The sequence below is a fragment of the Psammomys obesus genome, unplaced genomic scaffold, assembly GCF_907164565.1.
Source record: "Psammomys obesus unplaced genomic scaffold, mPsaObe1.curated_primary_1811, whole genome shotgun sequence".
NCBI lineage: Eukaryota > Metazoa > Chordata > Mammalia > Rodentia > Muridae > Psammomys > Psammomys obesus.
In genome coordinates, this window is record NW_026591598.1 from 5,272,272 (window position 1) to 5,297,789 (window position 25,518).

General features: G+C 48.7%; 1 protein-coding gene across 1 annotated transcript; it reads left to right on the forward strand.

Moving 5' to 3' along the window:
- Positions 1 to 4,179: 4,179 nt before the first annotated feature.
- Trappc3 (trafficking protein particle complex subunit 3) lies at positions 4,180 to 16,220 on the forward strand. Its single transcript, XM_055611395.1, has 5 exons — positions 4,180 to 4,356; positions 13,531 to 13,628; positions 13,807 to 13,906; positions 14,657 to 14,839; positions 15,486 to 16,220. The coding sequence occupies exons 1-5, from the start codon at positions 4,315 to 4,317 to the stop codon at positions 15,603 to 15,605; spliced, it is 543 nt and encodes a 180-aa protein (XP_055467370.1). The 5' UTR covers positions 4,180 to 4,314; the 3' UTR covers positions 15,606 to 16,220.
- The last annotated feature ends 9,298 nt before the right edge of the window (positions 16,221 to 25,518 follow it).

The following is a 25,518-nucleotide window of genomic DNA, read 5'->3' on the forward strand; positions in this document are numbered from 1 at the left end:
GCTTCACAGTAAATAAATAAAATAGTGCCATGAAGTATTTTGGGGGTCATTGTAAAAATTAGACAATGCAGATGAGGTGCTTAGCTTAGAGCCTGGCATGTGGGATGTGCTGAATAATATGATGGTAATGATGATGGTTTTGATGATGAAGGGAATTCAAATGTAAAAGAGGATTAAGACGACCTTCCATATTTGCTGTTAGTCATCCCATCTGCAGGATGAGGTGACTGTGACTGTATGGATGATGGAGTCCATGACCGTCCTTGGTGAAGTCAGAGGTCTAAAGGTCTGCGTCTTCCAGAGCTGGACCCCTGCAGAGTTTATACTGGATAATTTGGGAGCAGACCCCAACAAGGGGCCTACCCTCTGGAATGGTTCTTCTTCTGCCTTCCTGTCAGTGTCCTGAGGTTATTGCATGGAAAAAGATGGGAGTAGTAAGATTCCCAAAGTGTCGAGAATTCTGGAATAAAGGAGGGGGCAATGGACTTAATTGGAGGGGAGAACTGAAATGCCACTGACTCACAGATATAGATCCTGGGAAGCTGTTGAGGACCAAGAGAATCTAAGATGGGAGAGAGATGAAAACTGGAAGTCTGCACTTGCATCTAATCATCTGGGGCTGACTCTGGGGAGGTCTGTGGATTGGGTAGTTCAGGTGTGTGGTGTTAGACTCTATCAATGGTCCTCTACCAAAGGCGTCTTTGCATTCACACAGACACTCTAGGGGATATCTGTCAATGTTTAATGACACTTTGGTTTGTTAGAACTTAGGGTGCTATTGGCATCTAGTGAATGGGAGCCAAGAATATGGCTTAAATACCCTGCAACATGAGGGCTGGAGAGACGGTTCAGCCGTTAAGAGAACTGGCTGCTCTTCTAGATGGACCCGAGTTCAATCCCCAGTACCTACATGGCAGCTCACAAATGGCTGCAGTCTGCAACTTCTGTTCCAGGGGATCTGACACCCTCATACATATATATGCAGTCACAACACCAATGTACATAAAATAAAAATAAATTATATATAAAAAAATCCTACAACACAGAAATCTTACAACAAAAAATTAGCAGACACAGAATATTCATGGCATCAAAACTGAGGAGCCCTTGCCTCTCAGATCATGAGTCCTGCACCTTTTCACAATCTTTGGTACTGTAGACTAGGAGGGTATCTGAGAGTCAGGCAACAGGAGGGACCAGAGGGTTCTGGCAGAGCTGACTGGCCCATAGAGAGCCCCGGAGGATGCCTTGGTGGGTGGGGGGAGCCAGGGCTCTATAATGAGGTTGGGGTAGGCAGCAGGTGGTGTGGATATTTCTTATTTCTCCCTGCACCTGACCAGGACCCCAAACCCAACAACTGAGGACTAACAAAGATTTTATTTATTTATTTTTATTTTTTCTTGCTTATTTCTTTATTAAGAAAAGGCTGCTGTCTCTATGTTTGGGGTTAGGCGATGGCTCCACATGCCTTCTCAGAAGGTGCAATCGTGGGTACGAGTAACAAATGGGGCTGAAGCCCCAAGAGGATATCCTGCCCGTTCAGCAGAGAGGCCGGGAACTTTGTCGTCTCAGCCGCCCAGAGGAGTCTCCTCCCCCTCCACGGAAACAGGCAAGAGCTAGTGAAGCTGGTGTTGGTGCAAATCCTGACTGAAGATCAGGACGACGTCCCCTTGCAGATTGTCCTAGGAGGAAGGCTGGAGCAAAAGCGCCCCCAGTCTCCTAGGTCTGACAGGGGAGAGCCAAGTTAGAGCCCACCACGTATTTAAGAAAGCGGCTGGGATATTTGACTCCGAGATAGATATCTCAGGACAGAGGCCTGGGATGCTGCCTCCACCCCCACAAAGTAGGAAGTGGGAGGAGCCTTTTGGGGGGCAGCGGAAAGTACTGCCACCAGATTCTCATTCCCGCCCCAGCCCCACCCCCACCGCACTGCTCAAATAGGGGGAGGGGCTGCGTGTGGTTTAGACTGAGGAGCGTTAGCCTCCGGGGCCCACTGCTTGACACCGGGACTGGGAAATGTCCTTCAGGGTAGTGATGACCAGCTGCCTCTCTCCCTCCAGCTCTTAAGGAGGAGGAAGGGCCGAGGTTTGGAGGCAGGAGGAACTAAAATTCAGTACTACAGAGGTCAAGCCTTTGGGTGCCTTGGAGGAAGTCTTTGTTCAGTGCTCCTACCAGGATGAGAAACTGGTCCTCGGCCTTCTCTTTTTTTCTGTTTTTTGTTTTTTTTTTTCTCCCTGAGATAGGATCTCTTGTAGCCAAGGCTGGTCGTGAACACACTATATAGCCGAGGATGACCTTGAGTTTCTTAAGTTCCTACTGACTTCTCTAGGGAACAAGGGATGAGGGTGGAGAGGGGTATCTGGTTTCCTAAATGTTCTACTCCCTAGAGGTGGTAGGGAGGGATTGGAGTTAAAAAACTGATGGAAACAGCCCTTAGAGCTCGGGACCTGCTGTGTAGGGAGTTTTGTTTGTGCTGGAGGTGAAACTCAGGGCCTTGCCCTTACAAAGCATGCACTCTACTCCTAACAGCCACTCCAAGGAGATTTTAGGTTTCAGTCTGAGCAAGGGTGAGTGAGACCTTATAGATCAATACATGGGTCTCGCCCCCACCCTTAATTCAAAACTGATGACTCTAAGAAGATGAGTCCCCAGAGTTCCAAAGAGAAAGCAGGGCCAAGTGCAGGAATCACAGGCAAAGGGAGGACAAATCAGAGGCCGTGAGACAGGCAAGGAGAGGCTCCACCTCCTGTCTGTCCAGAACCGCCTTGCCTGACACAGGCTGGGTGGGGTCAGGCACTGGCTGTGACTGTGACTCAGGTTTCTGTGGGCAGCCAAGGCAGCCGGCAGGGAGGAGCTGAGACCGACAGGCAGGCTGGCCAACTGTAGTTTTCACCTCAGCTGTCCTCTTTCCCGGGAATGTAGGAGGCTCTTGACTAGCTGCAGAGGTCTCCTAAGACCTCTGATTTCCCATACCCCCTTCTGTACACCGTCATGTAGCCCCTTGAATCAGAGAATCAGAGATCTCTGCCTCCAGGGAGGCCCCAGAATGTTTGTGCCACCAGGAGAAGGGTATAATAATGACCAGCCCTACACCCACAGGGAGCGACTGGGAGAACCCTTGGCCCCTCCAGCCTTCTCTCAGCCTAGCTGGCTGGACAGACCAGTTGTCATGGTGAAGGCTGGGTGGTGAGGAGCACCAGAGTCTACAGCTGCTGCAGAGTCAGGCGAGCAGGTGGAAGTGAGACATCCTTCCCACCCCAGCACCCTCAGGGCTGACCACTAAGGAGAGATGGCTAGAGCTGTGCTCCATGACCACAGGACTTTGCCTTGGCGATTGGTAAGGAGGGTTTGGTCAGCCAGCATATTCGCAATCCTCAACATTTATTGGGCTGTGTTTGGATTGGTTGGACTGTCTTCATAGCATAGTTGGAAGGGAATCACATTTACTCTCTGTCTTTTCTGTATGCAGTATCTGAGCTCATGTCTCATCAATCTTTCCAGCAACAGAGAGGACTCCAGCACCTGGCCTCACATGGCAAGCCTGGGATTAGAACTCAGCACTGACTGCCACCACAGCTGGCATCTTTGTTTTCTGGGAACTAGGCAGTGTAGCTGTTCTCGAGAAGGGAGGGTGAGAAAGTGACGAGTGAGTTGGAACTTATTTAAAAGACTGGATCATTGGGCCACAGGTGGTAGGATGCCGGGCCTGGCTGTGTTTGGGGTTTGAGAACAGATGGCAGTTGGAAGAGAAAGCCATTAACTAGCCTGACACAGCGTCCACACGTGGTCATTCAAACTTTTAATAATGAACTTAGATCTCCGTGTGAGCCACTGCTAGTGTTCCAGGACGTCCTGAGAGCTTCTGAAGCTGAACCGCAGCAACAGAAGACAGTTTAAAATAGGGACTTTCCAAGACCAATCCAGGAGAGGAATTTGCAGAGTATCTCAGAGCCAGTCGTGGGGGAGGAAAATAAGGACACTCTGTGAACAATAACAGGATTACCACAAGATGCGGATGCCACCTAGTGGCCAGAATGGAGCAGCCAGCCGGGCGTTTGCAGCAGTCGGGGAGCTGTAGTTCTCGCTGAACAAGGGGCGGGACTTCCGGTGGAAATGTCGGATGCTGTAGCCTGACTTTGGTGGATCGAACCACAAGTCCCGTGGTGCTCCGCGCCAGACTGCGCAGGCGCAGTAAGGCGGGCCCGGTCAGTCCTGGACGCTGAGGGGCCGCGGCTGGGTTGAATCGGCGCCTTCAGGGGTCCGGGATCAGGGCTGTGACGAGGGGAGGCGAGGCAGCGCTGCGCGGTGGGCACCATGTCGAGGCAGGCGAACCGTGGCACCGAGAGCAAGAAAATGGTAACTCTGAGCGCGTGACCCGCCGGGCGGAATTGAAGCTTCCTGGGAAGGGGCCTGGTGCAGGTGCTCCAAGTGATTGTCAGAGTCCTGCTGTGAGCTGTGGGATGGGCCGGCCCCAAGGTGGGGCAGTCCCTAGGCGTCCTGAATTGGGGCAGGTTGGAGAACCCGAGTTGCCTCCCCAGCCCGGGTCGAGTGCAACTCTGTCCTAGACCAACAACAGCGACGGTAATCAATAACAGTAACAACCACTTACTCTTATTGTGTGTTTGGTGCTTGGCTGTTGCTTACATTTTGTCGTTTTAACAGGGTAACCCTACTAGGTGGATAATGTTAATGGCCATTTACAGCTCAGGGAAGGTTATGTGACGTCCAGATGTACACTTAGGAAGAGTTAGGATTTGAACCCATGCCTCTCTCCACCAACAGAGTGAATATTTTAGACTACTGAGTATACAGTATGGGCGTTGTGAAACTAGCTTAGATAGTGGTCTTGTCAGAAGGGAACTTGCCATCTAACACATAAAAGCATGAGCAAGGCTAAGTACTCAGTGGCCCCTCTAATGGTTGAGAGGATAGCTGGTTCTTTTCCCGGCCTGGGAGTAGTGGGACAGTGTGTAATCGCAAAAGGCTGGGCTGGGGCTGGAGAGTAAGGTGGATATCCGTTTTCTCCAAGTTAAGAGGCTTGCCTGGTCCGTCTGTCCGTCCTTCCTTCCTTCCTTCCTTCCTTCCTTCCTTCCTTCCTTCCTTCCTTCCTTCCTTCCTTCCTTGTCCGTCTGTCCTTCCTTTCTTCCTTCCTTTCTTTCTTTCTTTCTTTCTTTTCTTTTGTATTCTTTTGCAGAACTTTGTTTTGGAGCTTAAAATGAAGCGTCTGGGGATGGAGACGTGGCTCAAGTTGGTAGAGTGTCTGCTTAGCACGCACAGGGCCCCGGGTTTAATTCCCAGCACCACGTAAACGGAGCTTGGTCACTAGTGCCTGTAATCCCAGTCCTGGGATGATAGAGGAAGAGGATCAGGGAGGGATTCAAGGTCGTCCTTAGTCCATAATAAGATGGAGGCCAGCCTGGGCTACTTGAAACTTTTTCTTAATACGCACAGATGGGGGTGGGGCGTGCCTTCATCAGGTTAGAAGCTCAGTGGCAGAATGCATATGCAGGAAACTCTGAGTTCAGACTTCACCAGACAATCTAAGGGTATGTAGCGGGTAGATGTACCTGGGGAACCTATGTACTCTGCTCTAGACAGGATGATTGGGCTTTCTTCATGCCTTCTTGTCTTATACCAGAAACAACCACCACAAATGGAAGCCCCGTTATTCCAGGCTAGTTCTTTATTGTTGTTTGTTCTTTGAGAAAGGGTTTTTCTGTGTAGCCCTGGCTGTCCTGTAGACCAGACTGGCCTGAACTCAGAGATCCACCTGTTTCTGGCCCCCTGATTGCTGGGATCAAAGGTGTGAGCCACCATATCCAGCTCTAGGCTAGTTCTTAACCCTTTCTCTCTCAGACCACTTTTGAGAAACTGCTGATAGTGATGAATCATCTCTGCACAAATATTAAATACACAAACACATACTCAGTGACTGAAGCTAGGTTTGATCCTGGCACTTCAAACACAATATGTAAAAACAAAAACAAAAAAACTCCACCATACACATGTATTCATTTACATTTTCCAGGGATTTGTGTGTTTTTTAACATATTCTGTGGATGACTAAGAATTACTTTCAGAGGACTGAGGGTGTAGCTAAGCAGTGTACACACACACACGAGGGGGGGTGTTGGAAGAAACAACAGTAGTTGAGACTATTGTGCTAGAAAACATCATGTTGGAGAAAAAAAATGCCTTGGCATTTTCCGTTGATCATTAGTTTCTTAAGCTATGAGATGGGGACAGTGATACTTAAGATTAGATGAGATAGTGTTAAATTTTTTTTTTTTTTTTTCGAGACAGAGACAGAATTTCTCTGTGTAACAGAGCCCTGGCTGTCTTTGAATTTACAGAGCTCTACCTGCTTCTGCCCTCCAAGTGCTAGGATCACAGGCTTGTGCTACCATGTCTGGCTAATGGTATTAAATTAAGGGGATGGTGTTTCCTTGGTGATAGGAGCAGCGATACTTAATCCTTAGTCTTTTTATCTTGTTATCAGTATTTGTTTGTTTTCTCCTGGAATCAGTATTAATGTTGTTTGTTTCTGTTTGTTAAACTTGTTATATAAACCAAGCTAGCCTGGAAACCACAGAGATCCTCCTGCCTCTGCATCCCAAGTGCTGGAATTAAAGGCACGTGCCACCATACCTGGTAGTATTGAAGTATTATTTTTTAAGTTTATATTTTTGTCTCTATGAGTTGTTTATTGTTTTATTTTAAAGATTTATTTATTTATTTTATGTTACAAGTGCTCTGTCTTCATGCTGCCAGAAGGGGGAATCAGATTTCATTACAGATGGTTGTGAACCACCATGTGGTTGCTGGGAATTGAACCCAGGTCCTCTGGAAGAGCAGCCAATGCTCTTAACCTCTTAATTTCTCTCTCTCCAGCCCCCTTGTTTTTATTTTATGTATATCTGTGTTTGCCAGCGTGAGTTTATGTACACCACATGAGTGCAGGTGCGCTTGGGGCCAAGAGGGTATTGAACCCCTTGGAACTGGGGTGACAGGTAGTTATGTGTCACCTGATGGGATGCCAGGAACTGAACCTGGGTCCTCTGCAAGAGCAGTAAGGATTCTTAACTTCTAAGCCATCTGTCCAGCCGCAGGATTGAAATATTTAGCATCCCTTAAGTATATATCTGCAGTCACCCCTTCCAGCTCCTGCCCTCAAGGCTTCTTTCTACAACTGCCGCTGCCTCTGACTGAACAGCCTGCCCCCATTTGTACTCCTTCATTCACACATGCTCAGATCCTATGGCCTGAGAGAGGCCTTTCCTGGACACCTGACTGGTTCTCTGTCCTTCTTCTCCAGGCTGGTTTCCTCATAGCACTGTCTTTTTTTTTCTTTTTCTTTTTCTTCTTCTTCTTCTTCTTCTTTTTTTTTTTTTTAAGTATCTCATTATAAATCCTGTGTTTACTTGTTTTGTTTTTGTTTCTTTGAGACAAGGTTTCTCTGTGTAGCCCTAGCTGTGTAGACCAGGCTGGCCTCGAACTCAGAAATCCACCTGTCTCTGCCTAGAGTGCTTGGACTAAAGCTGTGCTCTACCCCATCCCCCAAGCTACTTGTTTCTTTTTCAGTCTGCCCCGTGGGAATGGGAACTCAAGGGGAACAAGGGTTTGTTCCTTTCAGTGCTCCAGTCCTAGCATGTAGAACAGTGCCTGCCACTGAGCAGTCTATCCGTTGAATGAATGAAATTAAGGAATGTATTTTTTCTTTTCTTTGTTTTGTTCTTTTTATTTTATTATTATTATTTGTTGTTTTCTTGAGACAGAGTTTCTCTGTGTAGCCTTGGCTGTCCTGGAATTTGATCTATAGATCAGGCTGGCCTCAAACTCACAGAGATCTGCCTGCCTCTGCCTCCTGAGCTCTGCAGTTAAAGGTGTGCACCACCACCGCCCATGGGAATACATTTTTGTACTCAGTTCCTGCTGATACCTACTCAGGGCTTGCCTCATGATCCCTGTGGCCACCTATGTGTTCCTGAAACAAGGTTTTCCGATGTATCCAGGCTTGCTTCCAACTTCTATATAACAGTGAGGGCAGGAACTCAAGCAGACCAGGAGGCAGGAGTTGATGTAGAAGCCACAGGGGAATGCTGCTTACTTCTTGTTCATCCTGGCTTGCTCAGCCTGCTGTCTTTTAGAACCCAGGATCATCAGCCCAGGGATGGTACCACCTACAATGGGTAGGCCCTCCTCCAATCATTAGTCAAGACAATTTGAACATGTGCCTGTAATCCCAGCACTCAGGGAGGCAGAGGCAGGCCGATCTCTTGAGTTCAAGGCTAGCCTGGTTTACAAATCAAGTCCAGGCCAGCCAAGGCTACAGAGAGAAATCTGGTGTGAAGAAGAGGGGGGAAAATGCCTTACAGTCTTGCGGAGGCATTTTCTCAGCCGATATTTCTTTCAGATGACTCTAGCTCATGTCAAGTTGATATAAAATTAGCCAGCACAGGGAGGATGTGCCACAGTATTTGTGGAGGTCAGAGGACAACTTGCAGGAGTCAGTTTTCTCTACCATGTGGTTTCTGGGGATCTGACCTAGATCATCAGGCATGGCAGCAGCACCTCTGCCCTACTGAGCCAAAGTATCTGGTTTTGACCTGCTCTTTCTTCTGTTTGGGGATGATACCCCTCTGGTGGCCCTCTTCCAGGTTACCCAGCTTTGAGCACATAATCACTGTATTTCACATAACCTTCCAAGACCTAAATGGCTAATGTACCCAGCTGATCTGATGTCTTTTGTTTTTCAGTCCCTGCTAACAGAAACAGTCCATCTGTCCAGCAAACTTTACCTGAGCCCCCAGCTGTGTGCAGAGCTCCTTGTTAGGTACAATGATAGATGCAGCGATGAAGCCCTAGACTTTAACCTTAGTAAGCATGTGCTGTGTGACATAGATAGAAATGTCCCAACAACAGGATTGTTTTAGTGGCCTGGACAGGGTCCTGTTTCATTGCTTATTTGCTGACACCCTGTTTCCCCTCAGTGCTGGGGGCTGCCTCAGGGATGGGAGTTGTAGACAGCTATGAGCCTTCAAACCTCCATGTGGGAATTGAACCCAGGGCTTCTGGAATAACAGCCAGTGATCCTAACTGCCGAGCTCTCTCTCTTTAGCCCTGCACCACTTCTATTTTAAAAGAATGAAGACCTTTAAGTTTTATATTCAATTTGCTCACTGTTCTAAATAGGCTACCCATAACTGAAGCTGGAGATAGACTTGTGTATTAATAGGAGGGGTGGAGAACCTGAGCCAGGGACCCCATTCCCAGAGTCCAGCATAACTGTTCAGTGGGAGTGAGCACAACTGTCCAGGACCTTGCCTTTTCTTGCTGGTGAACTGGGGAGCTGCATGTGTAAGGAGCTTAATAACACTGGTTTGCGCACAATGGCAGTCATGATGGGCAGAGCTGTTGGAGTCTTTATCCCAAAGGCTCATTAATAATGGACGGAAAGCTCCCTGATTTAATGCACTCGGGCCAACCCTCCGGACTGGTAACTGCTGGATTGTCTCCATCCATTCATGCTCAGGCCATTCTAGTGCCAAACCCTTGACTTTACTAAAAAATCACTCCCTCCTTAATAGCTTCCTTTCAGTTGCCATATTTGGCAAGTATATCTCCTGAAACTGCCCTGGTCTGACTGTTTTAGTTGAGTTCAGAGAAGCTTCCTGCTCCCAACATTGATTTTCTTTGACTCAGTGCAGCTAAGGTTTGTTTTAATTGAGGGGGCTTATTAATATTGCAGTTGTGGGGTAGCGTGGATACACTGAGCATTGCCTGGGAAACATTTGGGTTTTGTCCCCCCAGATTACTTTTTCATTACTTAGCTGTTTAACCTTGAGCTGATCGTTCCTCATTCTGGTCTCAGTGTCTCTTCTGGATTGATTACTGCCCCTTCTGCTTTACTCAGTTTTTATGAGATAATGAAAAGTAGCCGGGTCTGGCCAGGCTTGGTGGTGGATACCTTTAATCCTAGTACTTGGAAGGCAGAGGCAGGTGGATCTCTGTGAATTCAAGGCCAGCCTGATCAACATAGCAAATTTCAGGGCAGCTAGGGTTGCATAATGAGACTGTCTCCAAAAAAAGAGAGAGAGAGAGAGAAGAAAGCAAGCAAGCATTGTTTTTACAGTGACCCTCCTCAAGGCATGTGATGTGGGAGGAACACAAGGTTGTAGGATTCTAGGCCTTAATGCTTTGAATTTTTTTCTTAGAAGTCTTTTTTTTTTTCAAGACGGGGTTTCTCTGTATAACAGCCCTGGCTTTCCTGGACTCCCTTTGTAGACCTGGCTGGCCTTGAATTCACAGAGATCCACCTGCCTCTGCCTCCTGAGCACTGGGATTAAAGCCCTGCGCCACCGCCACCACCACGTCTGGTTTTCTCAGAAGTCTTAGAGTCACAGAGTGACTTCAGTGACAAGGCTGTCTTCAGAAGGGAGTAGCTCAGGGGCAGTCTTGCTGGATCGTTGATTGTTGTTGTTGTTGTGCAGTCCTGTTTCTGAGGGAAGCCACTGGACTAAATGTGCTGTTAGATGTGGTTCTCAGGGCTGGGGATGAACCCCAGTGTGAGAACCCTTGCCTGGCATGCCCAGCAGGACAGACACAAACACAGTTCGCACTTCAGCTCCAGTAGTGCCTGGCAGTCTTGGTATTTTTGCTCTGGAGTCCTAGTATTTGCAGTTCCTTTCATATACACTTCTGTTTCTTGGTTGGTAAGTAACTGAAGTAACTGTGTGTGTGTGTGTGTGTGTGTGTGTGTGTGTGTGTGTGTGTGTGCGTGTGTGTGTGTGTGCACGTGCAGAAAGTACTGTACCAATGAGCTGCATCACCAAGCCAGGTAGAACTCACTAGCCACATTGAAATCGTATGTGGCTTTGGTGTCTCTAAATGTGTTTTACATTTCTTCACTTACGTATGTGCACACATATGTGCCACGGTGCCTGATGTGGGAGTCGGGACAGTTCACAGGATTCGTTCTTTTTCCACCAAGTAGAGCCAAGGGATCAAACTCAGATCATCAGGTGTTGGCTAGGGTGTTTACCCTCTGGGACATCTTGCTGGCCCCGTTTTTCTATTTTCAGGGTGTGTGCATGTGGATCACACTCAGTGCTTGCTAGACAAGTACTCTGGGCTGAACCAAACTACCCAGTTCTGGCAGGATTCATTCTTTCCTTCCTTCTTTCTTCCTTTCTTTCCTTCCTTCCTTCCTTCCTTCCTTCCTTCCTTCCTTCCTCCCTTCCTCCTTTCTTTCTTTTAAAGATTTAATATTATTTTAAAGTATGTGTATGTGTGTCTGTCTGTGGTGGGTATATGCATGTGAGCATAGGTACCCAAGGAGGCCAGAGGTCTTAGATTCTCTTAAACTTGGAGTTACAGGTGGTTGTGAGCCTTCTGATGTAGGTACTTGGGACTAAGTGTAAGTTTCTTAAACAGTAGTATATGCACTTAACTACTGAACTGTCTCCCCGGCAAGATTCTCTACTTTGTCAGTCAGGTGTGGTGGCACACACCTTTAATCGTAGCACTCAGGAGGCAGAGGCAGGAGGATCTCTATGAGTTTTAAGTCCAGCCTGGTCTATGCCAGTCCAGAGTTTCCAAAAATCCTGTCTCCAAAAACAAAACAAAGAAAGAAAGAGAGAGAGAAAAGAAAGAAAGAAAAACTCTCTACCTTAAAAACTGTGTTTTTTAACATGGCAGGCCTGCCACAGCAGTGTCCCACTTCTGGAACCAATTTGCTGTCCTACTTTGCTTTCTGTTGATGCGATAAAGACCATGAGTAGAAGCAGCTTGGGGAGGAAATGGTTTATTTGGCTTGCATGATCCAGTCACAGTCCAGCACTGAGGGAAGTCAGGAAGGCAGGAAGGCAGGAAGATGTAGGCAGGAGGTGAAGCACAGACCAAGGAGGAAGGAGTGCTGTTTACTGGCTTGCTCTTTTTCATACAACCCAGAACCACATGCTGGTGGCAGCACAGACAGTAGGCTAGGCCCTGCCAAGTCAGTCCTTAGTCCAGGGGCTAGAGAAGTGACTCAGCGGTCAACAGAGCTTGTTGCTTTTGCCTGAACCTTGGAGGTTCGGGTCTTAGCTCCTATCCATAGGGTGGGTCACAACATGTGGATGGTTCCCTAGGGTAAATACTAACTTCTGGAACTGAAGTTAGTGTTTGCCCACTTCTGCCCTCCACGGGCACCAGGCATGCACATGGTATCACATGCTTGCACGCAGGCAGTCGCCCTTACACACATAAATATTTTTTAAATGATAAAGTTTGTTAATCAAGAAAATGTCCCCACTACAAACTGTTGAAGCATTTTCTCAATTGAGGCTCCCTCTTTCCAGATGACCCTAGCTTGTGCCAAGCTGACAAAAAACGTAGCCAGCACAGTAATAGAAACCAGTTTGGATCAGCCTGGAGTTCCAGGTATACAAAATGTGTATTCTTGGGCTGGTGCAATGGCTCAGTGGGTAAAGAAAGGTGCTTGCTGCCAAGTCTTACAGTTTGATCTCTGCAGCCCACAGACATAACAGGTGTGCTTGAACATACACAATTTGGTTACATTTAACATTTATTATTATTATTATTATAGTTTTCTGAGACAGGGTTTCTCTGTAGACCAGTTTGGCCTGGAACTCAGAGATCTACCTCCCGAGGGCTGGGATTAAAGGCTTGTGCCACTAGTGCCCAGATTATTGTTTTATTTGTGAAGATTATTTATTATTATCTTGTATGTATGCCTGCATGAGTCTGTGCATACTGTGCACATGCAGGTGGCTGCTGAGGCTAGAGGGTGTTGGACCCTCTGGAAATGGAGTTATAGGCAGATGTCTCTAGTTGTGGGGTCTAGGAACCAAACCCAGGCGTTCTGGAGAAGCCGTAAGAACTGTTAAGAACCCTTAGCACACGAACCTCCCATATTTGTTCTTCTTAGATGTACCCACTTTTTAGAAATAATTATAGCAGTGTGTCAAAGGATCATTATTTTTTTTTCCCATGCTGGTGACTTTGAAGAGAAATTGTCTTTAGGGTATCAGGCTCTCTAGAACTTCCTCCTCTGCCAGCCCAGGCTCTCCCACAGTTGCCAGCTCCTCCCATGAGCAGCAGAGAACACAAGCCTTGTGGGTGCAGCCTGACTCCATACCAGGACCCTCTCTAAGGGGGAGTCATTGGTCACACCTGCCCCCACACAGAAGCTGGTGAAGGTGTGTGCCCTGGCTCTTCCTATCACAGAATCCAGTGACTTTCTTGCACTCCAGGTTCAGGTGGCCCAAACTGGCAGAGGTGGCAGAGACTGAGTTGGCAGAGGCCACTGCTGTGTTGGAAGATGAGCGTGCAGTGCCTGGGTCTGCTTTCTATGGCCAGTTTGTCGTGGTGCAGCTGCGGACCTGTCATGACGACCACTCCACAGGGGTGATGTCCTCAAGCATCCAGATGGCCTTCCCTTGCACCCCAGTGCTTGTAGCTAGTCTGATCCAGACCCTCACTGAACCTTTTGTGCTGCTTGGTCGTGATGGCCCTCTGCATCTCTTTCAGAGCTCTGAGCTCTTCACCCTGACTTACGGAGCCCTTGTCACCCAGCTGTGCAAGGACTATGAAAATGATGAAGATGTGAACAAGCAGCTGGACAGAATGTAAGTGCCTCTCTCACAAGAGGCAGAACAGGCTCCCAGCACACCGTGTCTGGGCTGTCCTCATGTAGGAGGGCGTGCAGGTGTTACCCCCATCTCCTCCTTGAGCAGACAACAGCCTTATGTTTAGATAGAAGACATTTTGACCCCTTAATGATCTGTTCTCTGATTTCCTTCCAAGGGGCTATAACATTGGAGTCCGACTGATTGAAGACTTCTTGGCACGCTCAAATGTTGGAAGATGTCATGACTTTCGGGAAACTGCTGATGTCATTGCTAAGGTCATTTACCTGGGCCACCTGGCCCCACTGAAGTTACCATTGCCTACCGCTCTCACTGTCTCCCTTAGTATCCCAAAAGACTGGTTAGGCAGCTCTTTGGACCAAAGACACTTTCCTGGTGGTCTAGGAATAACCACCAGACAGGAATGGCCAGGGTCTTTCTTGTACATTACGGCCCCACCGTAGTTGAATGTGGTGGGAGATGCTGTGATCCCAGTGCTTGGGAGACAGACAGCAGAGTCACAGGAAGTTTGTAGTCAGTCTGGTCTGCATAGTGAATTATAGGTCAGCCATGACTACATAGCAAGATCCTACCTACAAACAGACAAAGCCAGCAGTGTCTGCGTCACTGAAATGAAAGCCCACTGTCCTCCACTCTGAACGTGGAGCGGAGTATTGTGGGGGTTGAGAGTATGCATCTTGGGCCAGATGTGACTCAGGTCTATAATTCCAGCACTGAGAAGACAAAGACAGTCACTGCAAATTCAAGGTTAATGTAGGCTAAGCAGTTAGCCCCAGGCCAGCCTGAGCTACAGTGTGGGCCTGTCTCCAGAAAGAAGAAATAAAGCAAAAATAACTCTCCTCATTCACATATTGAGTGAGTGCTGAATTGTGTGGTGCTGAAGGAGAAAGGCAGCCCCGCACAGGCACTTCTCTCTTCCCAGATCTCTAAAGATCTGTCCTCTGACATCTTCCCAGTTGTATAGTTCTGTCACTGTCCCCACAGTGCTGTTGTGTGTTCCCTGACAGGTGGCCTTCAAGATGTACTTAGGCATCACTCCAAGTATCACGAACTGGAGCCCAGCTGGCGATGAATTCTCCCTCATCTTAGAAAACAACCCATTGGTGGACTTTGTGGAGCTTCCTGATAACCACTCATCCCTCATTTACTCTAATCTCTTGTGTGGGGTGTTGCGAGGAGCCTTGGAGATGGTGAGTGCAGCTCCTTACCTTGCACAGCCTCTGAGCTGGTGGCTGCTTGGTAAATGCTTGGCTAAAGGAAGGAGAGGAAAGGGCTTTGGCTTCCACCCCCTTGCTGCCCAGGGGAATACTGCTGCTGAGACAGGATCTGAGCTAGTCTCCTCCGCCTGGTCCTGGTCTTTCCCCCCGGCAGGCCCGACAGTGCTGCTGTGAGCAGTGCAGGGCAGCCCATTCCCACATTGGTTCCTGCATCACAGTCCAGTAGACTGAGGCCCTTTTTCTCTTTTCTTTTGAAATAGCCTCTCTCTAGCCCTAATTAGCTTGGGATTTAATATGTAGAACAGGCTATCTTCAAATTTGTCTCTAACCCCTGCCTCCCAAGTGCTGAGATTACAGGTAAGCAACCCACATTTAGCTTGAGACCATTGTCTTTGGTGTCAGATGGAATATTGGGGCTGGCAGTCCGGTGCCTGTGGGAATCAGTTCCTTTTAAAAAAAATTATTGGAAGTTTTTTTTTTTTTTCATTTGTATAGTTTATGTCTGAATTTTAGTCATTTTTATGCACACACACACTCTCCATGGGCATTTCTGATCTAGCCTCACTCTGAGGGGTTCCACAGAGGCTGTGGTTTGGCATCTGTCCATTCTGTTCTTCAGGTCCAGATGGCTGTGGAGGCCAAGTTTGTCCAGGACACTCTGAAGGGAGATGGCGTGACAGAAATCAGGATGAGGTTCATCAGGCGGATTGAAGACAATCTCCCAGCTGGAGAAGAATAAGCGTCTCTAGGACTCGGGGCAGCCAGGAACACCTGCTGGAATGAGAAGGGCAGGGTGCTCCCTCTGCCCCTGGAACTCAGTGACTTTTAAACCAATGTTATATATTCTTCTAACCTTATTTCCATTCTTCATGCTAATAAAGAGCAGACCGACAGTCTGTTTGCCCGACAAGTATGCACTTCAGGAGGGGGTTCTTTGCTCCACTTCCCTTCACAGGGGCAGGATGTACTTACCCTTTGTTGGACTAAAAGAGCTCAAACCATTCTACATTCCTGTGAATTTTCCAAAGCAAAACCCACTTTGACCCGTTTAAGAGACAAGCCTGAAACTTCTATTCCTGGGTCTTCATGAAGCCATTGGCAAATGGCTGTAGGAGTCTTGGGTTGGGGAGGGGAGGGGGAGCTCTGCGAAGGGGTGGGTAAGAATTGTTGGCTATAGTGACACACTCTAGTCTTGCCAGGCCACGGAAGCCAGTCATGCCGGAAACACCGGCTTCTGGGAAGCCGCCCAGGTCTCATTCCTCCCTGCTGTTTGGAGGCAACATCTCCTCTTTTTACAGAGGGTCCATCCTTTTTTCTTACAAATTCTTCAATAAAGACACATTCTTGAGTGAAATCCCAATCGTGTCATGTTTTCCTTCTGCTCAGCATGTGAAGTTTGACTGGAAAAGAGTGAGTGAACCGCGGAGCTGGGTCCTGCTTACAGCACAGGGCAGATGCAGGATTCCACACTATCTGCTTGATGATTCTATTTTCGTGGAGAAAGCCAAGGAAGACCAGGTTGCCTGAGGTCATAAAGCTGTCAAGTGGAGGGACACCAAGCTTTGAAGCAGGACAAAGTCCCTGCTCTTGACTTGATTTTCTAAAGCCTGGTTAGCATTTAGGGTCACTCTCCAGCTTGTGGCTGGGAATAGCTTTACTGTGGGTGCAGGGGATTAAGCCTAGGTCTCATGCTAGGCAAGTGCTCTACACTGTGCTTCCCAGTTCCTCCACACACACCTTTGGTGGTGGCATACGCCTCTGGTCCCAGCACTCAGGAGGCAGAGGCAGGTGGATCTCTGCGTTCAAGGCCAGCCTGGTCTACAGAGTAAGTTCCAGGACAGCCAGGACTACACAGAGAAACCCTATCTCGAAAAACAACAAAAACCAAGAAACCCAACAACAGAAGGAACCCCACTTCTTTACAACAAGATCTAAGTTGTCCAGACTGGCCTTGAACGTGTGATCCTCCTGCTGAAGCTGGATATAGACCTGTTTCTCCAGAGCTAGGTGTTTAAAATGGCACAGTGAGCGTACACGCGTGCCTAAGTGCATGCACGAGTGTGTTTGGCACACCGACATGTATCCTGCTGTGGCGATTGGAAGGCAACTTTTGAGAGTTGGTTCCTGCCATCCCCTGGGGATCAAACTCCGGTAGTCAGGTGTGGTAGCAGGTGCCTTTATCCCCTGAGCCATCTTGCTGGCCCCCAATTTTTTTTTTTTTTTAATGCTTCAAATTTTGTTTTATGTGTATGGATGTTTTGTCTGTATGTGGGCCACTCTGTGGGTTCTGGGAATCAAACTGCAGGCCTCTGGAAGAACACTCAATGGTCTTAACCACTAAGCCATCTCTCCAGACCCCAGATCACTCCTAAAGGCAGGAGGCAGAGGTGGTTTCAGGCCAGTTCTTTGGGACATCCTAGGGCTTGAATTTGGCCAAATTTTTGGGAAACTGGACTGAGGTTTCCCCCAGTTAACAGGCCTGAGAGAAGCTGGTTGCATATGCATTGTGCTGGAAACACATGTGTTTGATTCGCGAGGATGGGACCAGGGTTCTGTGGGGTCCGGAAGGGGATGTTTGCAGACTTGCCTCAGCTGCGTTAGGCCACTGGGGAGTGATGTCACATTATTTCCCCAAGTTAAGGGAGGGAGGTTATCTTCCAGCATCCCATCCTCGGAGGCTCTTTCCCTCTTCCTGCAGATAGGCCCTTGGGCTCCACGGCAGGCCCTTTGTTTTGGTTAACTGGAGTGCTGGGACTCAGCTTAACGCTGGGTCCTGTCATAGCAGATCTGAATGAATGAATGAGAGGGAAGAGAAGATGAATGTTGGGGGTCACAGGAAAAGCTCTGTGTGGTATGTGTGGACCCTGACAAAAAAACCAACCGCACCACCCTCTTCCTTGAATGGGGCCTCTTCTTTCTTCCTCTCCATGTATCGTATTCTACTTCCCAGCAGCCATTTTGGCATGAGGTTTTGGCTTTCTCCTTTCCCAGAAATAACTTAAACATCATGGGGGTTGCACGCCGCGGTTGTTCCCACCTACAGCCCCACAACCCAGCGGTGTGCACGGACTCATGGGAAGAGGGGGCTGCCTGCCTTCCTCCGCTTCCCCCCACCTGCAGTTAAACGGACTGTAGTCCGGGCACCCCTCAGCCGTTCCTTCCCCTCCCTGGCGTACCATACACTCTCTTCCAGCAAGATGACGCAGCTAGATAAGCTCTTGTGGGAAATGCTCACTAGTGGGGAGCCGTTCTGGGGAGCCTAGCTTGGGACTGAGTTCCGGAGCTGGAGGACAGCCTTTAGGTCAGGCTGGTTGGGCAGAGCTCTGGACAAGGCCGGCTTTGCAGCTTTTAGCCACCAGGGGTCTCCAGATCACTATCTTCTTGTCCGAGAGAGTGAGACTGGTCTTGTTGTTTGTTTAATTTCCTCCAAGATGCACCTGATGGAGTAAATCTCTGAGGCTTGCCAGAGCTTGGGGGACCCTCCTCCTCTAGTTACGTGCATGAGACCCAACAGCAAAGCTCACATGGCCACCAGGCTAAGTGTCTGCCTGCTAAACTCGAGGCACTGGAAGAATCTACTGGCCAAAGCTATCTGGCAGCACTCCAAAGCCAGGCTGCTCTCCTGAATTGGACAAGCTAGCCCTGAGCCCACCCCCACTCCCGCCTTCCCCCTTAGCCCGCCCCCTTACTTCCTGAGTGGAGTCCAGGGCCCCAGACCAGACCCTAATGTAACTGTCCACTTCCTGCCCGGGACCCCACCTTAGTGAAGTCTCCATATTCAGGCTACCCCTCCTGGGAGGTTGGCCTCTCTTACATTTATGCTGGGTATCCGGGTCCAAGAAGTGACGGCAGCAGAGGCCTCGGGAGCTGAAATCGCATTAAGTAAAATTAAAATAGTCTCCTAACAAGTGGTTCATTGTAGCGGGCGGGAGGTGGGGGTGTAGGGAAGGCATCCTCCCGTCCTCCTGGAGCTTAAGTGCTACCATGTGCTGTTCCTTGGAAGCCAGCGCTAGTGGGAGGGGAGGACGGCGGCAGGCGGAGACACGCCGGTTACTGCTGTTACCGATCCAGAGCCTTTGATGTAAGGCCAGGCCTGACCCCAGGACAGCCGCTGGCCACTGCTAGGGGAACGGTGGGGTGCAGCACATTCCTGGGGGCAATTTACACTCTGGCAGGAGTAGAGGAAAGTTTCTACTGTGGGGAAGGGCGGGGGTACTGCAGTAGAGGTTGGGGGGAAAGTGTTGTAAGGAGCCACGGAGGGAGCCAAGGCAAGGGGCAGCGCCCTCTTGCCTGTACCTGCCTTAGGTGGAGGCCTCTTCCTGGAAGCCTCTGATGGGCTCAAAGCACCTTCTTCTCACACTGGCTAGCCCAGGTTATCCCAGGGGACCTAGGGAAGCAGCTGTTCTTTCCTGATGGTTCTGGCTGGGACTGTCAGCTGAGCCAGCGTCTCCAACTGAGCTGGACCAGAGGAAAGGCGGGGATGAGAGATGTGCAGCAGGGGCAAGGGAGCACATGTGAGCGTGGTCAGACGTGGGCTACAGCAACTGCTAATGTTGATGGCAAAGCTGCTGTATGCAGTGCTGGATAAGCAGGTCCCACTGAGCTTCACGACAACCGAATTACTACCCTGTGTTGTCAATGAAGAAATTGAGGTGAAAGGCTAGACTGTGCGGCATTCAAACTCAGGTAGTCAGGACTTGAACTTTTCTCTATCTCGTACATGTTGTGTAGGTGTTTCCTTTTTGCTTGTATATGTGTAAACCTTTAATGTTCTCTTATTTGTATTTTATTACAACAGGGTTGCATGTAGCTCAGGCTAGCGTCAGGCCTCAAACTCATCATGTTGCTGAAGATGACCCTTTAATTCCAGCACTCGGGAGGCAGAGGCAGGTAGATCTCTGAGTTTAAGGCCATCCTCATCTACAGAGTAAGTTCCAAGATAGCCAGGGATATACAAAGAAACCCTGCAGAGAGAGGAGACTGGAAAAATATACTTAGGCCTGCAAAGGTGCATGCTACCAAGCCTGATAACCTGGGTTTGATCCTTGGAACTTCTACCCTAGGAGAGAATCAATTCCTGAAGGTTGTTTTCTGACCTCTACACATACACAGTGACACACATGTGACACAGTGCAGGCATGTGTCACATACAATAAAGAAATGTAAGAGCCAGAGGGCTGGAGAGATGGCTCAGTGGCTGCTCTTCCAGAGGACCTAGGTTTCGTTCCCAAAGCCCTGACGATGGTCTGTAACTCCATTTCCAAGGAGATGGAAGCTTTGTTCTGAACTCCACAGGCACTAAATATACACGTGGTGTGCAGGTTGACAGGCAAGCAAAACATCCATATATATATATATATATATATATATATATATATATATATATATCGTAAGCTTAGCAGGGCAGCGGTGATGCTCACCTGTAATCCCAGCACTCAGGAGGCAGAGGCAGGTGGATATCTGAGTATGAGGCCAGCCGGGTCTACAGAGAAAGTTCCAGGACAGCCAGGGCTACACAGAGAAACCCCCGTTTTTAAAAAACTGACGAACAAACAAATGCAAAACCCAACACCAACCAACTAATAAAACCAGGGGCTGGAGAGGTGATTCAGTGGTCAAGAGCACTCTTGCTCTGGCAGAGGACCTGCGATCCCTTTCCCATCACCCATGCTGGCTGGTTCACAATGGCCTGTAACCCTAGCCCTGACCTCTGAGGGCACCTGTACGCGTGTAGCGTTTTTTCACAGACATACACACAATACACATGAATAAACATGAGTAAAAAATTAAGGGCTGGAGAGATGGATCGGTGATGAAGAGCACTAACTGCTCTTCCAGAGGACCTGTGTTCAGTTCCTACCGCCCACAGAGTGGTTTGCAACCTGTAACTCCAACCCTTAAGGGAGTCCGATGGCCTCTTCTGGCCTCCTTGGCCTCTGTGCACTCCTCCACTGCACAGATATATTTGTAAATCAAAACACCCATACACATAAAATTTTAGAAAATAGTGAGGGTGGAGATTTAGGAGCTCCTGTCTCAAACAAAAATAAACAGACACAATAACAAAAATGCAGACATGCGGGGCTAGAGAGATGGCTCCGGGGTTAAGAGTACTTACTGCTCTTGCCGAGGGCCCAGGTTTGATTCCCAGCATCAACATGGTGGCTCACAACTCTCTGTAATCCATTTCCGGGGGATCTGATGCTTCTTTCTGACCTCCCTGGGTGCCTGCGGGCATGTAGTTCATTTGCATACACTCAGGCACACACACAGGAAGAATAAATAAAGAAAGAAATTTAAAAGAGTAGACCTTATGCCAAGCAGTAGTGGCTCACACCTTTAATCCCAGTACTCAGGAGACAGAGGCAGGATGATCTCAGAGTTCGAGGCCAGCCTCATCTGCAGAGTAGTTCCAGGCCAGCCAGGTCTGCATAGAGAAACCCTGTCTTTAAAAAAGGAGGTTAAGGGCTAGAGAGATAGCTCAGAGGTTAAGAACACTGGCTGTTCTTCCAGAGGTCCTGAATGAGTTCAATTCCCAGCAACCACATGGTGGCACACAACCTCTTCCAGAGGTCCTGAGTTCAATTCCCAGCAACCACATGGTGGCTCACAACCATCTATGATGACATCTGGTGCCCTCTTCTTGCTTGCAGGCACAATAAAGATAGAACAATGTATACATAATAAATTAGTTTAAAAAAAAAATGGAGGTTAAAAAAAAAAAAAGTAAACCTTGCTGCTTGCTGGCCTAGACTCCATCCTGTTTGTCAGGAATTTTTGCCCAGGAGTAAGCAGCTGAAAGCAAAGGAAGAGGAGAAGTTGAAAGTGAGCGATAAGCAGGTTCCCATTCTGCCATTTGCAGCCACTGGGCATCTGTTGGGAATGCTGAACCTCTGTTCCTTTAGGAAAGTGTGAATGAAAACACCCACCTTCCAGTCTGGAAGTTGAGACAAGAGAAAGTATGTTGAGTTCTTGGCACACACAGTTATAATAAGGGGAACTGTCCTGCAAAGCCACTGTGTGGACACACGAGTGTGTAATGCTTGTGGAAGAGGGCAGTCTTGTGAGGACGCCGAATCCGTGTTGCTCATCACTGTATCCCCAGGCACCTAGCATAGCGTTTCAGCAAGTCTGTGCTCAGCGAATGTTCACTGACTGACTGGGTGCTGACCGTGTAAGGCATGGAAAGGGGTAGAAAGAGGAGTATGTGGTAGGTCCACAGGTCCAGGGGCATAATTTGGGGGGCTCAGCATGAGATGAAAATGTGGAACCAGGGAGTTGTCTCTCAGTAGGTAAGGCCTCACATTGGCATGGCAAGCCCACATAAATCCAGATGCGATGGCGAGGCCCGATAATGGCAAAGTGAAGGAGACCCTGTCTCAAGGTGAAAGGCAAGCCTTCTGGAGGTTAGGACTTCCAGCTACACACCATGGCATATGCACACCCAAGCATGCCCACACACACACACACACACACACACACACACACACACACACACGAGGGAGAGAGGAGAGAGAGAGAAGAGCAGAACCCTTTGTTCAGAGATTGAATTTTAATTTCAAGACGACCAGCAGGGCCACAGGTCCATGTTAAGTGGGGAGCCTTGGAGGAACCCCCATAAAGTCAGCTCTAGCCCCACCCGTCTGTAGAATATCATTATTCCTGGCCCTTTCCCTGGAACAACTGCCAACCTGAGGAGAGTGGAGGCCCTGCCCCAGGAAGCATGAAGAGAGGAAGGCTGTTCAGTGTGGGCACAGGGCAGACCCCAGATGGCTCCTCCAGAGCCAGACCCATGCCTGGGACCCTCTTGTTGTCTTCTATCCCCTAAGAACTCACCAGCCCCAATCAACCAGGCCACTGGGTGGTCTGGGCACATGTGGTCACATTTAGATGTTGATTGAAGCAAAATTGTTAAAAGATTAGAATAGTTAAGGTAACTTTAATTTGCACTGCATTACTGGGATTTTTGAAGCTGGCCCTAAGTGATCCCCTGGGGGTGGAGGCTGGACAAGGGGGTCTCCATTTTCCCCAGCTATGACGGAAGAAGCAGGCCCCTGGCAACCAAAATGGCCAAAAGCAGTGTGTTAGAGGAGAGAGATCCCTAGGAATCTCAGAACCAGGAGTCCGGTGCTCCAGCAGATGTAGGAGTTGGGGCGGAGCCTGGTGGAACAGGAATTTGTCAGCACCACAACCCCCTTCCCAGACTATTTGCATGCCCCAGGCCACACATCTGTGCAAACATCCCTCCCCTCAGTTTGCCAGACAGAAGGGTGGCAAAGGGGAAGGTCTCATCCAGGTCCTCCACAGGCTCCAACTGCAGTGACTGGAAATGGGGAGGGGGTTACACTGGCAAGACAAAACAAATACAGGAGGGATGGAGAACCATGGTAATGGAAACGAGGGTTGCTAACGCGGATTGTTATTAAATGCTGGTGATAATGATTCCTGACATTTATTGCAATTCAGTGCCTGACTATTTTGGAGCCATTACTATGCACCAGACTTTTATTAAACCCTTGATTATTATTCTCTCTCCCTCTAGTTTGAGCAGTATTCATTTCTCACAGTTCTGAAGGTTGGAAGTCTGAGATCAGAGTGCCAGAATGGCCAGGCTCTTGGTGAAGCCTTCCAGGCTCATTCTTATAGACTGATTTCTTGTATCTGTAGGCCATGGGCATGGATCGCTGTCAAAAGAGACCCTCTAGCCCAGTGCTCAGGGAGAAGTCCTTCGGGGAGAGCTAGCTCACTTCCTTCTCATCTGTGTGACCACAAGTGAGTCAGTTAACCCCTCTGAGCCTCAGTTTTCCCGTCTGCCAAGTGGAGACATTAATACCGATGGCCTTATTGAGTTAGTACAGGTGAAGGGTGCACTGAGTGTCACAGTTATTAGGGACTGTCCCCATAGTATCCTCCTTTATGTAGGAGAAACTTGAGGCGTTAAGAAATTAGGTCACTTGTCCGAAATTACATAGGGTGAGACGGGACCACAAAGTAAGTCTGCTTGACTCCTCCTATATTTTATATAGGTATTTTGCATGCATGCACAGATATGTGTACCACGTCGATGCTCATGCAATAAATCCCATGGAACTGGAGTTACAGATCTTGTTAGCTGCCATGTGGGTGCCGGGAATTGAACCCTGGTCCTCAGAAGAACAGCTCCTACTCTTAATCACTGAGCCATCTCTCTAGTTCCCAGCCTACAATTCCTTTAATTTCTTTCTTTACTTTTTATTTGGTGTTTTTTGTTTGTTTGTTTGTTTGTTTTGTTTTGTTTGGTTGGTTTACTTTTGGCTTTTTAAGACTAAGACACGGTTTCTCTGTGTGGAGCCTTGGCTGTCCTGAACTTGCTTTTGTAGACCAGGTTGGCCTTGAACCCACAGAGATCCACCTGCCTCTGCCTCCCAAATGCTGGGATTAAAGGAGTGCACCACTAGCTCCTGGCTTTATTTATTCACTTTACATCCTGACTGCAGCTCTCCCGACCCCCCCACTCCCCTCCCACTCTCCTCTCTTCTTCTCAGAGAAGGGGAGGTCACCCATGGGTACCAACCCGCCCTGGCATATCAAGTTGCTGCAGAACCAGGCACATCCTCTCCTACTGAGGCCAGACAAGGCAGCCCGGTGAGGGGGATGGGATCCAAAGGGGGCACCGGAGTCAGAGGAGGCCCCCACTCCAGTTGTTGGGGAAACCACATGAAAACCCAGCTATGCGTCTGCTGCAGATGTGCAGGAGGCCTAGGACCAGTCCGTGCATGCTGTTTGGTTGGTGGTTCAGTCTCTGTGAGCCCCCTGGGTCCAGGTCAGTTGACTCTATAGGTCTTCCTGTCCAGTCCTTGACCCCTTCGGCTCCCTCAATCGTTCCCCCAACTCTTCCATAGGACTCCTAGCTCCGTCTAATGTTTGACTGTGGGTCTCTGCATCTGTTTCCATCAGCTGCTGGGTAAAATCTCTCAGAGGACTTATGTTAGGCTCCTGTCTGTAAGCATAGCAGAATAACATTAATCATGTCGGGGATTGGTTCTCTCCCATGGGGGCGGGTCTCAGGTAGGGCCAATCTTTGGCTGGCCATTCCCTTAATTTTTGCTCCATCTTTGTCCCTGCACATTTTGTAGGCAGGACAAATTTTGGGTCAAAGGTTTTGTGGTTGGGTTGGTGTCCCTCACCCATCACTGGAAGCCCACCTGGCTACAGGAGGTGGCCACTTCAGGCTCCATATCCCCCGCTGCTAGGAGTCTCAGTGAGGGTGGTCTCACAGGCTTTCTGGGGCCTCCCCTATCCCGGGTGGGTCTCTGGCAAATCCCACCTCTGTTTCTGTTCTCCCCCTGCCCTCTTTCCTCCATCTCCCTACTCCTAATCCCCACCCCCTGATCACCTCCCCATCCCATCTCCAACCCAGTTCCCTCCCTCTATCCACCTCCAATGCCTATTTTGCTTACCTTTCTGAGTGAAATTCAAGCAGCCTTCCTTCTTAAAAAAATAAAATAAAAATTAAAAAAAAAGAGTGTTTTTGTGTGTCTCTCTCTGTGTATATATATGTGTGTGTGTGTGTCTGAGTGTAGAGGTCAGGGGCATTGGTTTTCTCATCAGTCTCTTGTTTCTGCCAGGGCTCAAAAGTGATAGGGGCCTTGAGAGGGGTTGGTGGTAATTTT

Excerpts from the sequence above, each read along its gene's own strand:
- Trappc3 (XM_055611395.1), top strand. The coding sequence starts at position 4,315 with ATGTCGAGGCAGGCGAACCGTGGCACCGAGAGCAAGAAAATG. Across the intron at positions 13,629-13,806 it reads AACAAGCAGCTGGACAGAAT|GGGCTATAACATTGGAGTCC; the intron begins GTAAGTGCCTCT and ends TTTCCTTCCAAG. Across the intron at positions 14,840-15,485 it reads TGCGAGGAGCCTTGGAGATG|GTCCAGATGGCTGTGGAGGC; the intron begins GTGAGTGCAGCT and ends TCTGTTCTTCAG.